At 44.6% G+C, this 14,526-nt stretch overlaps 1 protein-coding gene across 2 annotated transcripts in view; it reads left to right on the top strand.

Annotated features, from left to right (window-relative positions):
* Positions 1-14,526, top strand: part of Edrf1 (erythroid differentiation regulatory factor 1) — a 47,250-nt gene that overhangs the window by 31,749 nt on the left and 975 nt on the right. For both annotated transcript variants that reach the window (XM_004659258.2, XM_004659257.2), the window contains 3 exons: positions 1,378-1,531; positions 5,464-5,579; positions 6,763-6,914. In XM_004659258.2, the coding sequence (XP_004659315.1) occupies positions 1,378-1,531; positions 5,464-5,579; positions 6,763-6,914 (422 nt within the window). The remainder of the gene's footprint in view (positions 1-1,377; positions 1,532-5,463; positions 5,580-6,762; positions 6,915-14,526) is intronic.

The raw sequence follows: 14,526 nt of genomic DNA, 5'->3' as shown, positions 1-14,526 counted from the left end.
TTTAAGTTTTCAGTATCAGGGATGCATTCCCTCCCATGGAGCAGCTTCCAGTGCATTTGGAGTGCAGTTGGTTTCCACCATGATAGACATGCCACTATTGCATCCACTGGCTCATTTGGCCTGGCTGGCCAACTGTAAGGCTTGCAGTGTCCACTGTTGACTATCTTCACTGGTGATTTCTCTTTCTCCCACTGAACTGCATGCAGAATGGCTTCTTCCAGCTTTCTGTCAGCTGCCTCTCAGCTTTTTGAAAACTGGGATTACCAGTGTATATCACCCTCCTCTCAGTATTACTTACAACTGGAAAAACGCTTATTTACCCATTCTGGAATACTGAATTTCTGGGTGGTTCAGTTTAAGGCAGTGAGAAGTAATCTCATACCAGACTATTGCAGATGAACCCTGGAATCTGAGGCTAGCATGAAGGTACCTGCCTTCAGTGATATTGCCTGCCTTCTGCCTGAGGCTTGTGCTCAGTGGGAGCTTTTTTGCCCCTTTCTTGGCCTAATATGAAGACAGAATCTGTGTGTTGCTCTTATTCTGATGATGTTATCCTTTGAAGTAAGCTTCATCTGAAAAGACCATAGGTGGTCCTCATCAAAATTTCCCTTGGTTTATACAGAAGCTCCCCTCCCCCTCCCAAATTTATATTTGCCCTGATAACCTGGTATTCTTAAAACAAAAGCAAGCTTAAGAACTTACCAGGTAGGTAGTAGGGGCAAAAGTAATTTTTTCAGCAAATGCTGCTGAGACAGATGGATGTCCATGCACAAAGATGGAGACGGATCCTACCCAACGCCATAGACAAAAATTATCCAAAAGCTGGGCTGGGCATGTAGAGTGCTTGGTTGTTTAGCATGTACAAGCTCTATTTCAGCTTTGAAAAAAAGAAACTAAAAATGGATTAAAGAACTAAATTTAAAACTAAAGCTTTCTTCCACTCAGCCCCAGGTAGGGTCTCACTTAGCCTAGGCTGACCTGGAATTCATTCTGTAGTCTCAGTGTGGCCTTAAACTCATGGCGATCCTCCTACCTTAGTTTCATAAGTGCTAGGATTAAAGTTGTGTTCCACCATGCCGTGTCTAGAACTTTTTTATTTTATAGAGAGATGGGGGGAGAGAATTGGTGTGCCAAGGCCACTGTAATTGAACTCCAGACATTTGCGCCACCTAGTGGGCATGTGCAACCTTGCACTTGCCTCGCCTTTGTGGGGATCTGGGAGTTGAACATGGGTCCTTAGACCTCACAGGCAAGCGCCTTAACCACTAAGCCATCTCTCCAGCCCCTTACGGCTTTTTTTTAATGAAAAGGAAAAAGCACTTTGTGGTTTAGTTAGTTAAACTGAACCAAGCCTTTGTATATCTTGTTGGGTTCCAGGTTGGTGATGAGCATCTGAGGAAGCAACACCGGGTGCTGGCAGATCTTCACTACGGCAAAGCTGCAAAGCTGTTTCAGCTTCTCAGAGATGCTCCCTGTGAGCTGCTCAGAGTACAGTTAGAGAGAGTAGCATTTGCGGAATTTCAGATGACCGGTAAGTCTGACATTATTTCTTGGATATACACATATTCACTTTATGCTGATGGCTGTGTGTGGGAGGCCAATCTGTGCATGGCTCTTGGATGTACGAAGTACTGTTTTCTTGTTGATTTGCCCATAGTGTAACTATATTTAAGTAGCAGACACGAGAAGCTGCTACTGAATTCCAGGTCAGCCTGGGCTAGAGTGAGACCTCCAAAAAGAATCTTGGGGAGGCATGGCTCGGGGAAATTGGCAGAAGAGGGGGTGGAAAGATTGTTAGAGCAACAAGTTGGGACATTATGCAGAGAGACATTGCTTCTGCCCCGTAACTGATGGCTATCCCCACAATGCATGACCCACATTCCCCAATGAGGTTGGTTCCTTTGGAAGGGGCAGGACTGTGTTATACATTAAAGAGTTTCTCCAGTCTTATGGAAGGAAATGCCATGATTCATGCTTTAAAGGGAGGAAGGAAATAATTGTCATTGTTTTCCCAGCACTTGGGAAGCAGAGGTAGGAGGATCGCTGTGAGTTCACGGCCAGCCTGAGACTACATAGTGAATTCCAGGTCAGCCTGGACTAGAGTGAGACCCTACCTCAAACCCACCCTCCACCCCCCCAATAAAAAAAGTCTTGGGTTGGGAAGAGCTACAGTATGGAGACAGTAGTCTTCATTGACTTTTGGCAGCTTTGGATTATGGGTAGAATAGGTTTTCCTGGAGAGCCTGACTGTGTTTAAGATAGATTGGGAGGTGGGCGAGGGTGACCGAGTGAGAGTGCGTCATTGTCTCATCGCCAGAACAGGGGCTCAGCTGATGCTGTAACTACTAGTGTTTTTCTGAGGGATCTCTCCCTAGAGCTCTTGGAGTCTGTTCTTTTAAGAAAGATTTCTTGTTTGGTAAAGAAATAAGAAGTAATTATTTGAATTACAGCAAGTTACTTGGCTTCATTTTTCCTTAATTTTATAAATTTAAATTTATTTAAATTTAGTTTCAGATTTTGTAGACGTCCAGATTTCTGATTTGGGGATTAGGGATGTTCAGTCTGTAAAGTCTATGCAAATATTTCAAAATCTGGAAAAGTGAGATCTAAAACACTTCTGGTCCCAGAAATTTTGGTTAAGGGACATTCCACCTGCACTTTAAATATATGTGACTTAGTTTATATGGGTGTACAGTAGCCCTGGAGGTATACATAAGAAACTGGTGCACGCCCCTCCCTCCCTCCCTCCCTCCCTCCCTCCCTCCCTCTCTCTCTCTCTTTCTCTCTCTCTCTCTCTTCCCCCCCTCAAATACATAAATAAATAGGTAAATAAATAAGAATAAAAATTTTAACAACAACAAAAATATTGTAGCATTGTTGTACATGATGAGGAAACCAAAAGGCCATTTCCACTGTGGACCCTTTGGAGCTTGTAAATTTGGGAGTGTATTCAGAATAGCTTCTAAACATTTTATTCAGTTTTGTTCTTTTTTTATTTTTGCCACTGTGGCAGATAGATGGGATGGGCTCCAGGATAAGGAGTGGTTCTTTAAACTGGGTGTGGTAGCATGTGCCTTTAATCCCAGCACTTGGAGAATGAGGTAGGAGGATCCCAGTGAATTGAGGCCTGCCCAGGGCTACAGATGAGTTCTGGGTCAGCCTGGGCTGGAGTGAGATACTACGTAAACAAACAGAAACAAAAGCAGTAGGGCAGGTTTGAACACACTGCCAAAGAGTCATTGGCCACTTGAGTGAAGAATGCTCAAGAGCCTGGGAATTGGCCTGGAGCTTCTCTTGATAGGAGTTTCAGGGGAAGGATGGATTGGTTTTTAGAGGCATACTTTGGGTGGTCCTATAAAAAGTTCGCCAGGTTTGGATTGTCTACCATTTGTGTTCCTACTGATTCATCTGATTTAATGATATGCAATCAGTTATATGTAGGAATAAGATAAATACGGATTTCCCCCCTAAAAGTTCATTTAGAGAACACAGTTTGCCTTACTTAACACCCAAAACCAGTTCAGGCTGGATGGCCCCCCGCTGTTTGAATCCCAGATCTAAGTAGCATACTTTGAGTGGACACCGGCAATAATGGGAGAACTATTCCCTATGGTCGCCTGCCTCAGAAAAGGCAGTTGTTAGCAGATGGGGAAGTCCCATGTCTTCTTTGACTTCTGACACCAATTGCAAGTTTGAGGGCCCTGTATCATCCTAAATTTGGCATTTTACTAGCATGACCCACTCACTGAAAGCTGTTTTGCTCTTGGTTGCAGCTTCTTACGCAAAATACACAAGTTATATTAACCAAGGGAAAGGGTCCGGAATGACCCAGGTGCTCTAGCTCCATTGTTGTCTCAGTGAAGTTACAGGCAGTGGTGACTTCCCCAGTGGTGATGTCCCCTGCAGTGACATGTAAATGTGCCCAGTGCCCACCAACCATGTCTTGGGGTCCAGAGTTTTTATTGGAATTTGGTCACAGACATGGTGACTGCTACATGGCTCACCTCAGCTTCCAGCCTTTCTGGAGGATGAGCTGTTATCCTAGAGAATATTGTTGTTAGACTCTCCAGTATGGCTCAAGGGCCCCAAGTAAAACAAAGATACACTTATAGATCATTTCAAGGGCTGACAGATCTCCCTTTGGAAGTTGAGGGCAAAGGCCAGACCTCTCTTTGGAGAGGCTTAATCCTTTGCTGCATACCACTACACTGCATACCGGCGTATAAGCAGAGAACAGTGGCAAAGGTGCTTTGCAGCATCCAGCAGTTGTGCTAATTGAAACTAACCTGATCTGACCTCCTGTCTTTGAATGGAAAGGGAATACTGTTGTCCTTAACATCAAAGCACTTAACCAAAGCAGCCAATGGGAGGAAAGTTTTAATTCTGGCTTGTAGTCTCAAGGTGAAGCTTCACAATCGCAGGGGAAAGATGGTAGAGCAGAAAGAAGCTGGACATCAACTCTGCCACAGCAGGTGGAAAAGTATGGTAGAAAAATGAGCAGAGCTAAGATTGCAAGCCAGGGGCTAATAAAAAACATCAAGGTTCACCCCCCAGCAATACATGTCCTCGGGTAAGGCTGCACCTCCCAAGTTGTCACCAGCTAGGGACCAAGCATTCAAAACACATGGAGTTGGGGGCTGGAGGCATGGCTTAGCAGTTAAGGTGTGTGCCTGCAAAGCCAAAAGACCCATGTAGACTCTCTAGGATCCACGTTAGGCAGATGCACAAGGGAGCACATGCATCTGGAGTTCGTTTACAGTGGCTGGAGGCCCTGGTGGGCCCATTCTCTTTCCCTCTTTCTCTTTGTCAAACAAATAAAATAAAAACAAAATATGAGTTGGGCTGGAGAGATGGCTTAGCGGTTAAGGCGCTTGCCTGCAACACTTAAGGACCCATGTTTGATCTCTCTGGATCCCACATAAGCCAGGTGCACAAAGGTGAGGCGAGCATAAAGTTGCACATGCCTACTAGGTGGCACAAGCATATGGAGTTTGATTACAATGGCTGGGGCCCTGGCACGCCAAATCTCTCTCACTCAAAAAAAAAAAAAAAAAAAAACACGAGTTTTGGGGGGGCATCTGATTCCAACCACCACACTTCCCATAGGATAGCCAGGACTAACTGCTGAGTGACTTGACTAATTTTACTTTGAACCATGGGCTCCTCTTTGCTGTACCCTTTAATTTAATGCTTCTGATACTGGGTCCCATTCTAGGAAGGTTTTGTGCTCACTTCTTAGAGCTAAATGATGAGGCATAAAAATGTAATTACTATAGCTGTTACAACCTTGATGCTCAAAAGTTGAAATAATTATTGTAATAGTGCTTTGTTGAGTAAGCAAGATATTTAGATTTGTTAGATTCTCGTGATCTACCTATATTTAGCATTTGGAAACGAGTAGCATTAACAGTGGATCTAAGTTAATAGTTAACAAGAATGATCATTTTGTGTTTAATACTTTAGGTCAGAATAGCAATGTTGGAAAGTTAAAAACACTCTCTGGGGCTCTTGATATCATGATGAGAACTGAGCATGCATTCCAGCTCATCCGGAAGGAACTCATAGAGGAATGTGACCCGGTAAGTGCAGAAAATACTCTGGTTTGGTTTGGTTTGCTTTTTGAGGTAGGATTTTGCTCTAGTCCAGGCTGAGCTGGAATTCACTATGTAGTCTCAGGCTGGCCTCAAACTCGCAGTGATCCTCCTGCGTCTGCTCTCCCCCCTCCCCCGCAGGTGCTGGGACTAAAGGAGTGTACTACCGCTCCCGCCAGTACTCAGTCTTCCTCTCTCTTTAATAAATGTCTTGTCATGCTTAGGAACATGCATGTATGTTTGTGTGTGTATAGTAGTTTAGTATCTTAGTCCATTTTGTGTGCTATAACAATCCTGGTGGTTAGATAAGTTATTAAGTGAAGGTATTGATTTGGCCCATATTGTGATCCAAACTAGTGGGTTCAAATAGTATGGTACCACTGTCCTGGTAAGGAGCCCTCAGCATGTCACAACGTGGTGAAGTGGCAATAAGAGCACGTGCACAGTGGGCCATGATGCAGAGTAGCCTGTTTTACAACAGCGTGCTCTGACAAGAAGAGTTGGTGTTGAAGAAACTAACTCTCAAAGAACATAAGAGTCGGTGTATTCTGGAGCCAAAACATGAGTGACCATGTTCAGGTTACCCTGATGTATGTCACTCTTAGCCTTTGGGTTGGCGAGTGCTTTTGCTCTTTTAGTAAATTGCAAAAGGATTTACTTAATATTCGCCAGGCTGTTAAGTCAAACACAGAGGTAGGCAGTGAAGGGCTATTGGAGGGAGCTAAAGACAGGACAAGAGAATTTGTCTTGCAGACCCACAGCCTTCCAGCTATTTACAATCCTGGAAGTTCTAATCAACCAGCCTTGTAGCTGATGTAACATCGGTGTAGCCTTTTTCTCTTTTTTTCCTCCTTGAGAACTTCACACCGTCCCTGATCTATTCTCCAGAGACAACATAAATCCATTCTCAAGAGTAAGATCCAATGATCTAGTGACCTTCCACTAGGCCCCACCTGTTAAAGCATCCACCACCTCACCACAACAATGTGGAATGAACCTCCAGCACAGGAACCTTTGGAGGGCTAAAGCATAAGTTAATTTAACGTGGTAGGTCTCAGGGGTGCTCTCCTTTTGTCGTTGATAGCATAGTGCATTATGAAGCAACTGGACCTCACTTTACTGAAACTGCAGGGCATGTGGCTCTGGAGAAGTGACATTCTGCTGTTTTTAGCCTAAGGGTGATGAGGCTGCTCCAGCTGCTGACTCTTCACTGAATCTTAACCGAGAAGAAGTGATCAAACTCCTCAGTATATTTGAATCTCGACTGTCGTTCCTTCTCCTGCACTCCATCAAACTGCTGTCTTCATCTAAAAAGAAAGCAAGGTAAATCTCATGCTCACTAGTAGGATTTTTTTTTTTGCAGCACCTCACCTATGTAGAGTATGAATGAGCTCTATACTATGTTTTATGGAAAGGTAGCTGAATTCTTCCCTGTCTTAGGTGTGGGAAATCCAGAAATTAAATGATATTTCTTATTGTTAAACTAGGTGGGCACCATCTTCATAGATCTTTCTTAGTACAAATTCAGATTCAAGATTAAAAAAAAAAAAGTTTAGCTGCCTAAGGTAAATACCCTGAGAGGGACTATAGCCCTGAGGTGACTCTTAGGTGCTTCTGGTAGCACTTCTCAATTTGCCTTGAATGCGTGCTTGGTAAAATGTAGGTGCAGAACATCAGGGTCTCTAGAACTAAGATGTTAGTTAGGGCAGAGGATTGATGAGCACTGTAGCCAAGGTGCTCCTAAGACCCCTCTGTCAGCATGTGCAGTTTATGGTCAGAGCTCTCATTGTGACATCGTTCATGTAACTTGAAAATGCGTTTTTATGTACTGAATTAAAATACACATGCACACACATGCACATAGGTGATGTAGAATTTTGGGGGTTCAGGAGGGGTCTCCTAGATTTATGAACCCTAAGTTTGGGTTTTGCCCTACCTTTAACAAAGAATTGATAAAGATGGACTCAAGAAGAATAAATTTTATGAGTTATTAAGTTTATTTAAGGAGAAATCACAAATTGGGTTTATTTAAGGGAGGTTGGGGTCTAGGAAGGAAAGCTAGAGCAGAGTCATAAACACGTGGGAAGCAGGAACCACGCTGCCATGTGGAAACACTGCATAGTCTGTAAGGTTCATTTAAGAGAAAGTGAGGTCTGGGGGAAAACTGGAGTAGAGCTGCGAGCACGTGGAGGGACTCTCAAGGAAGACTGAGGCAGGCTGCGAGCACATGGAAGTAGAACCGAGGTGAGCATGTGGGGAGCCTTAGAAGAGACACACATGCCATCTGCTGCGTGCTTTCCTGCGGAGGGAAGTTAAGAGGGCAAGTGGTTATGCTCAAGGAAAACTTCAGAGGGAAGGCGAGTGTGGTGGCGCACACCTTTAATCCCAGCACTCGTGAGGCAGAGAGAGGAGGATTGCCGTGAGTGCGAGGCCACCTAAGACGAGGACGTGGATTCCAGGTCAGCCTGGGCCAGAGTGAGACCCTACCTGGAAAAGAAAAAAAAAGTTGGGTACATCCTTCCACATACCATGATAAAATCTCACGCTGTCTTGCCCAGGACACGAACCATCCCTTTGTCCAGCATGTGCATACGTGTGGACTGTGTCTGCACACCAGTCACCAGCCCCTGTGGAAGGTGTCAGTGCCCTCCCCCCATTCACCTAGCCCTCACTTTACTTGGTAGTGGCTCTGAAGCACAAGGGTAGTGATGAGCACTTTGAATATGCCAACTGTAGTGAAAAGGTAAAAGTTCACAATAAGAAAAGAAAAAAATTTATGCTGAAGTTAAGATCTTTGGTAAATTTTTGCTAATCTCTTATGCCTAATTTATAAACTAAATTTTATCACAGGCATGTATGTATAGAAAAAAAAAAATACAGGGTTCAGTATTACCCAGATTCAGGCATCCACCAGGAATAACAAGGGGCAGGGGCCATCCTGGCCAGGACTGCAGGCGGTTCCTGCTCTTGCTGCGCACTCGCCTATGGCTGTGCCCGCTGCAGCTTGCGGAGGGACTGTCTAACACTCATGGTGCTGCCAGCCATATTCCTCTGCTAATACCCGTTGGTGCTTTTTAACCTGGCCAGGACTTGTTAGTGATTTTAGGAGTGCCTCGGTCTTGGGCAGATAGATTCCTTTTGGTTAACTCTGTAACCTAAAGAGAGATTCTCTTTGGAGAAAGTATCCATCTTTGAGTCTGTCTCACTCAGCCCGGTGGTTGTCGCTATCCTAGAAGACAGTAGGATGCGCTCTGACCGCTCAGCACCCGTCTTGACAGAGGGTCAGAAGCGATGTGCAGCACATGGGATAGCAGGCGAAAGCAGCTCAAGGCTTTTTCTTGTTGGCAGCCACAGGTAAAGCTTGTACGTTTATTGATGTCCACAAGGTGGCAATATGCACATGACTATGTCAGAAATAGTACTTTGGTTTTTCACAAATAAGTGGTTCAAGTTTTTATTTGAGCTGGGTGTGGTGGTACATGCCTTTAATCCCAGCACTCAGGAGGCAGAGGTAGGAGGACTGCTGTGAGTTCGATGCCACCCTGAGACTACAGAGTAAATTCCAGGTCAGCCTGGGCTAGAGTAAAATCCTACCTTGTAAAAACAATAACTACAAAAAAAAAAAGAAAAGCAGGAGTCAGGTGTGCTGGCATACATCATTAATCCCAACACTTGGGAAGCAGAGGTAGAAGGATCAATGTGAGTTTAAGGTCAGTCCAGGACTACAGAGTGAGTTCCACATCAGCCTGGACTAGAATAAGACTCTTGAAAAAAGGACCAAAAAAAACAAAACAAAACCACAGAAACAGGGCTAGGCATGGTGGCATGCCTGTTAGCATATGTGTTTAAGATTTATGCAAGTAAACTGATGGTGGACTTTGTCACTGCGTCATGTGGTGGCACACTCCTTCAGGCTCCACACTCAGGCATGGTAGCGCACATACATCTACCTATCTGAGAGAGAAAGAGGCAGATAGAGGGAAAAAGAATGGCCATGCCAGTACCTCTAGTCACTGCAAATGCACTCCAGATACATGTGGGTGGCACACATCTTTAATCCCAGTACTGGGGAGGGCTGAGGTAGGAGAATCACTCTGAGCTTGAGGCTCACCTGAGCTGCAGAAGTGAGTTCCAAGTCAGCCTGGGCTAGAGTGACCCCCTACCTCGGGAAAAAAAAAAAGTTTTTATTTGCAAGAGAGAGAGAAGGGTGCTCTAGGGCCTCTAGCCACCGCAGATGAACTCCAGATGCATGTGCCACCTTGCACATCTGGCTTTACATAGGTCCTGAACAATTGAAACTGGTCCTGTGGCTTTGCAGGCAAGCTCCTTAACCCCTAAGCCATCTCTCCAGCCCATAATTTTAAATACAAATTTTTTCTTTTATTTTAGAAAGAGAGGGCTTCAGCCACTGAAATTGAACTCCAGGTGATGGTGTCACCTAGTGGGCATGTGAGACCTTGCACTTGCCTCACCTTAGTGCATCTGGCTTATGTGGAATATGGACAGTCAAACATGGGTCGGCCTTAGGCCTTACAGGCAAGCTCCTTAACCACTAAGCCATCTCTCCAGCCCTAAATATTTTATTTTTATTTTTATTTGTTTATTTGACAGAAAGAGGTGGGGGTAGGAAAAGAATGGGTGCGCCAGGGCCTCCAGCCTCTGCAAACAAGCTACTGACACGTGCACAACCTTTACATGTGGCTTATGTGGGCCCTGGGGAATCGAACCTAGGTTCTTAACGGCTAAGTAACTCATCCCTCCAATATCAGCCCATAATTTTTCGTTGCTGTTGTTTTTCAAAGTAGGGTGTCACTGTGGCCCAGCCTGACCAGGAATTGGAATTCACTTAGTAGTCTCAAGCTGGCCTCAAACCCACAACCCTCCTACCTCTGCCTCCGGAGTGCTGGGATTAAAGGCATATGCCTCCATTCCTGGCAGAGTGGTTTTAAAAACATAAAAGTTGCAGCAGGCTGTGGTGGTGCACGCCTTTAATCCCAGCACTCCGGAGGCAGAGGTAGGAGGATCGCCATGAGTTTGAGGCCACCTTGAGACTACAGAGTGAATTCTAGGTCAGCCTGGGCTAGAGTGAGACTCTACCTTGAAAAACGAAAATAAATAAATAAAAGTTTCTACTATTTATTTGCAAGAAGAGAGGAGAATAGAAAGGAGGGGAGGGGAGGGGAAGGAGAGAGGGAGAAGAGAAAGGTGGGCACACCAGGGCCATTGCAACCAAACTTCAGACTCATGCACTTTGTGTTTCTGACTCTGTGTGGGTACTGGGGAATTGAATCTGGGTCATCAGGCTTTACAAACAAGCACTTTTAAACCACTGGGCCATCTTTCTAGCCTGATTAATACTCTTGAAGAAAACCTTAAAGTTTTCATGCAGTTTGCATAAAGTCTTAATTAGCTGATTCTTCAGATGTATTAAATAAAAGACTTAAATGTGATACTGTGACAGTTTCAACCTAGAACAATATTGGTTGTGAAATTAATGACTTTTTTCTCACATTTAATTAGCATACAAATGAAAATATCTTTAATTTTATTATTGAGACATCCTCTGTTCAGCCCTACTTATCTCCCCCATGAAGCATTGTATTCCCTTTTAGAGTAAAAGGAAGTTCAAATAGGACCTTACAAGAAAGAAGAGATGTTTTAGTTTATAGGGATATTTGAAGAAGTGTATGTGTGTGTGTACACACACACCAGGGCCTCTTGCCACCAAACATATGCACCTCTTTTTGCATCCGGCGTACATGGGTAGCTTGGGAATGAACCCAGGCCAGCAGGCTTTGCATACAAGTATCTGTCTTTCTTTCTTTCTTTTTTGATTTGGTTTAGTTTGGGTTTTGTTTTGTGTGTGTATTTTTTTGTTGTTGTTTGTTTGTTTTTTGAGGTAGGGTCTCACTGAAGCCCAGGCTGACCTGGAATTCTCTATGTAATCTCAGGGTGGCCTTGAACTCACGGTGATCCACCTCTGTATCCCGAGTGCTGGGGTTAAAGGCATGTGCCACTATGTCCAGCTTAGCAAGCATTTTTCTTTAACTGCTGAACCATTTTCCCAGCCCCAAGTTATATTTTGACTATCTTTTCTCTCCCCCTAAGGCAGTACATTCATGCATGAAGAAGAAAGGTGTATTATTTCCTCTTTGAGAGTTGATCTGCTCTTACCCTATACCGAGTACTTGTTATAGCAGAAAGGGGCGTCTTGACCTTTTTGTCGTTGGGATTTGAGTCATACACTATAAAAGATGATGTAGTCTCTGAGGAATCATGAAATCCTCTTGCAGTGCAGGAGAACAAATCTAATAACTACATGGCTTTTCTCAGCATTAAATATTTAGTTGAGTAAAAAGGGAAATAAGGTCAGTTTAATTATCTTAAAGAACATTGTAACATGCTGGAGCCCTGTGAAAGGTGAGCAAGCATAACTCAGTTAAATACTGACCAGAATGGACTGAGGAGGGTCTGGCTTGGGGAAGTAGGATGTAAACATCTTAAGATTCAGAACAAGTTACTGTCCCTACAAGTGTGATCCCAGCAGCCATCAGTCATCTTTAGACACCCAGCTGAAGTGGTGTTACTGTCTATAAAGAAATTCCCGTGTCATGTTCTGTTTTACTTCTCCAGTGTTACTGTCTTGATTATGGTTAGATATCCTGTAAGATTTTTTAGGCTTTGTGAGTGTTAGCACCCAAGACAAATGCATCCAGTCTTAGGCCTTGGTTGCACTACTCTGCTGTGGCAAGTTTGGGAGGAAGAAAAGTTTGTCTGGTTGAAGAAGTAGGGCTAGGCCAGCTGTAGAAGAGAGATGAATGGAGCCATCAAAAGAACAGTCCCAGCAAGACCTCACCTTGGGTGCTTCCTAGCAGCCTGATGCTCACCTAACTGAGGGAAAGAGGTTGCACCCTGAGAGCATAAATATTACAGCATTTCAAATTGGAAAATGGGGCTGGAGAGATAGCTCAGCCATTAAGGTGCTTGGCAGCAAAGCCTGACTTACCTGGCTTTGATTCCCCAGTACCCACATACAGGATGCAGAAAGTGGCACATGCATCTGGAGTTAGTTTGCAGTGGCCAGAGGCCCTGGTGTACCCATTTTCTCCCTCTCACCCTCCTTCCCTCCTTCCGTCTCTGCTTGCAGATAAATAAAATTTTAAAAATTGCAAAATGAAATTTGATCTTGATTTAGATTATATACCTTTTGAGGTCTCAGCTTTTACATCTATAAAATGGTTATTGTGAGGTTCAAATGGTCCTGCACATTGAGAGAAGTTGTTATGTTATTCAGGGGTCCTAGTCACATCAGGGCTCATTTGAAAGGGCTCTAGAATTACCCTGTCATGGAATGTGTAATCTAGCAGTAACATAGCACATTGACCCATCATAAGGGTTTTTTTTTAAGAAACTAACCTGAAAACATGTTATGATGGGGTACAACAGCTATTTGGATCTGAGGGTCAGTTTTTAGTTACTGATGTTGCTGGTGAATGGAGGTACAACCATCCCTGTGAGTCAGCAGTCTGTGAGGTCCTGGGTGGCTCATGTCTTAGAGCTCATGTGCCAGCTGTAGATTGCACGTGAGCATGTACACACCATCTGAGGGTCTTTAGCTGGGCTAACAGTAGAGAGAGACTCAACCTCTCAGCTTACCTGTGCCCTCACCAGTCTCCACTGTAGTTTGTTCATGGCCTATGTTGGCTGAGCCCCTCCCCCCTTTTTTTCTAAGAAGAAAGGTATGTGGATATGTCATATGTTAGTACCATCGTTTCTCTCCTCCCTACCCCCATTTTGCTGAGGGCCCTCCCCAGTGGGATGGCTGGTGTTCCTCCTCCTACGTTTGCAAGGTATGGATGTGAGAGCACCGTCAGTCATGGTAGAAGGAGGGAGGCGTTGCCTCTGGACATTTCCTTCCACGCTTCTACCCCTCTTCCACAAAGTTCCCTGAGCTGTGGTGGGTGTGTTTTAAGTCTACATTAGTGTTGAGCTCTCAGCAGGTTCTGGATTCTGCTGTGGTGTGTTTTGAGTGTCCTCTGTCTCTCCATGACCCTGGTGCTAGTTGACAGGCTCACTATTGAAGTAGTGCTCTTGCTCATCTCGCCAGTTCCACCTGGGTGCTGGCTGATGTGTGAGGGATGGTCATCTCCTCATTCTAGCTGCCTTCTGAAAAAGAAAAACATTCTCCAAAGGAAACTGAAGTCAGCACAGGTTCAATCGGATAAGCATTATTAGGAGAGATTTAGGTGGATGTGGCCTCTCATTCTGCTAGACTAGTGGGGGCTGCTTGTGGGAGTCAGTGATTCTGGTCTCCTTAGCATTCTGACTCGGTTCCCACTTCTAGCTAAGGGTTCCTTTCCACTGAGTCAGTCTCTTAGACAGTCAGAGAGCTGTTGGTAACCTGTCTAGGCTGGGTGCCACTGTCGCACAGGCATGTCAGTCTTGTCAGTCTTGTTACTTAAATATAGCAAGGTCCCCTGTTCACACAGGTTGTTGGCCATTTTCCCTCAGCAGTCATGGAGTGCTTTTCAGCACTATGGGTAGACCATGTGGGGACTGGCTTCCTTCCACATTCCATCTGGATCTCTCCATGTTCCGTGTCAGTAGCATGTGGGTCTTCTGGCTGACCCTTTTTCATAGCTGTGACTTCCTTCTCCCAGTGCCCCTCTTTCCCACCCTAACCATAAAGAATTTTTTGTCTGATTCATTGCCAAGAGCAATTTTTTTTTCTAATTTATAGGCAAAGAGGGCAAGGGGTGGAGAATTGGTATGCCCAGGCCTCTTGCCACTGCAAGTAAACTCTAGCCACATGCACCACTTTGTGTATCTGGCTTTACATAGGTCCTGGGGAATCTAACCTGGTCAATCATGCTTTGTAAGCAAGCACTTTTTAACAGCTGAGCCCTCTTTCTGGCCCTTCAAGAATAGTTCTTGG

This window comes from Jaculus jaculus, chromosome 1, assembly GCF_020740685.1.
Source record: "Jaculus jaculus isolate mJacJac1 chromosome 1, mJacJac1.mat.Y.cur, whole genome shotgun sequence".
In the NCBI taxonomy this organism is placed as follows: Eukaryota; Metazoa; Chordata; class Mammalia; order Rodentia; family Dipodidae; genus Jaculus; species Jaculus jaculus.
The sequence above is the reverse complement of the archived record's forward strand: the minus strand, read 5'-3'. Positions and strand labels throughout refer to the sequence as shown.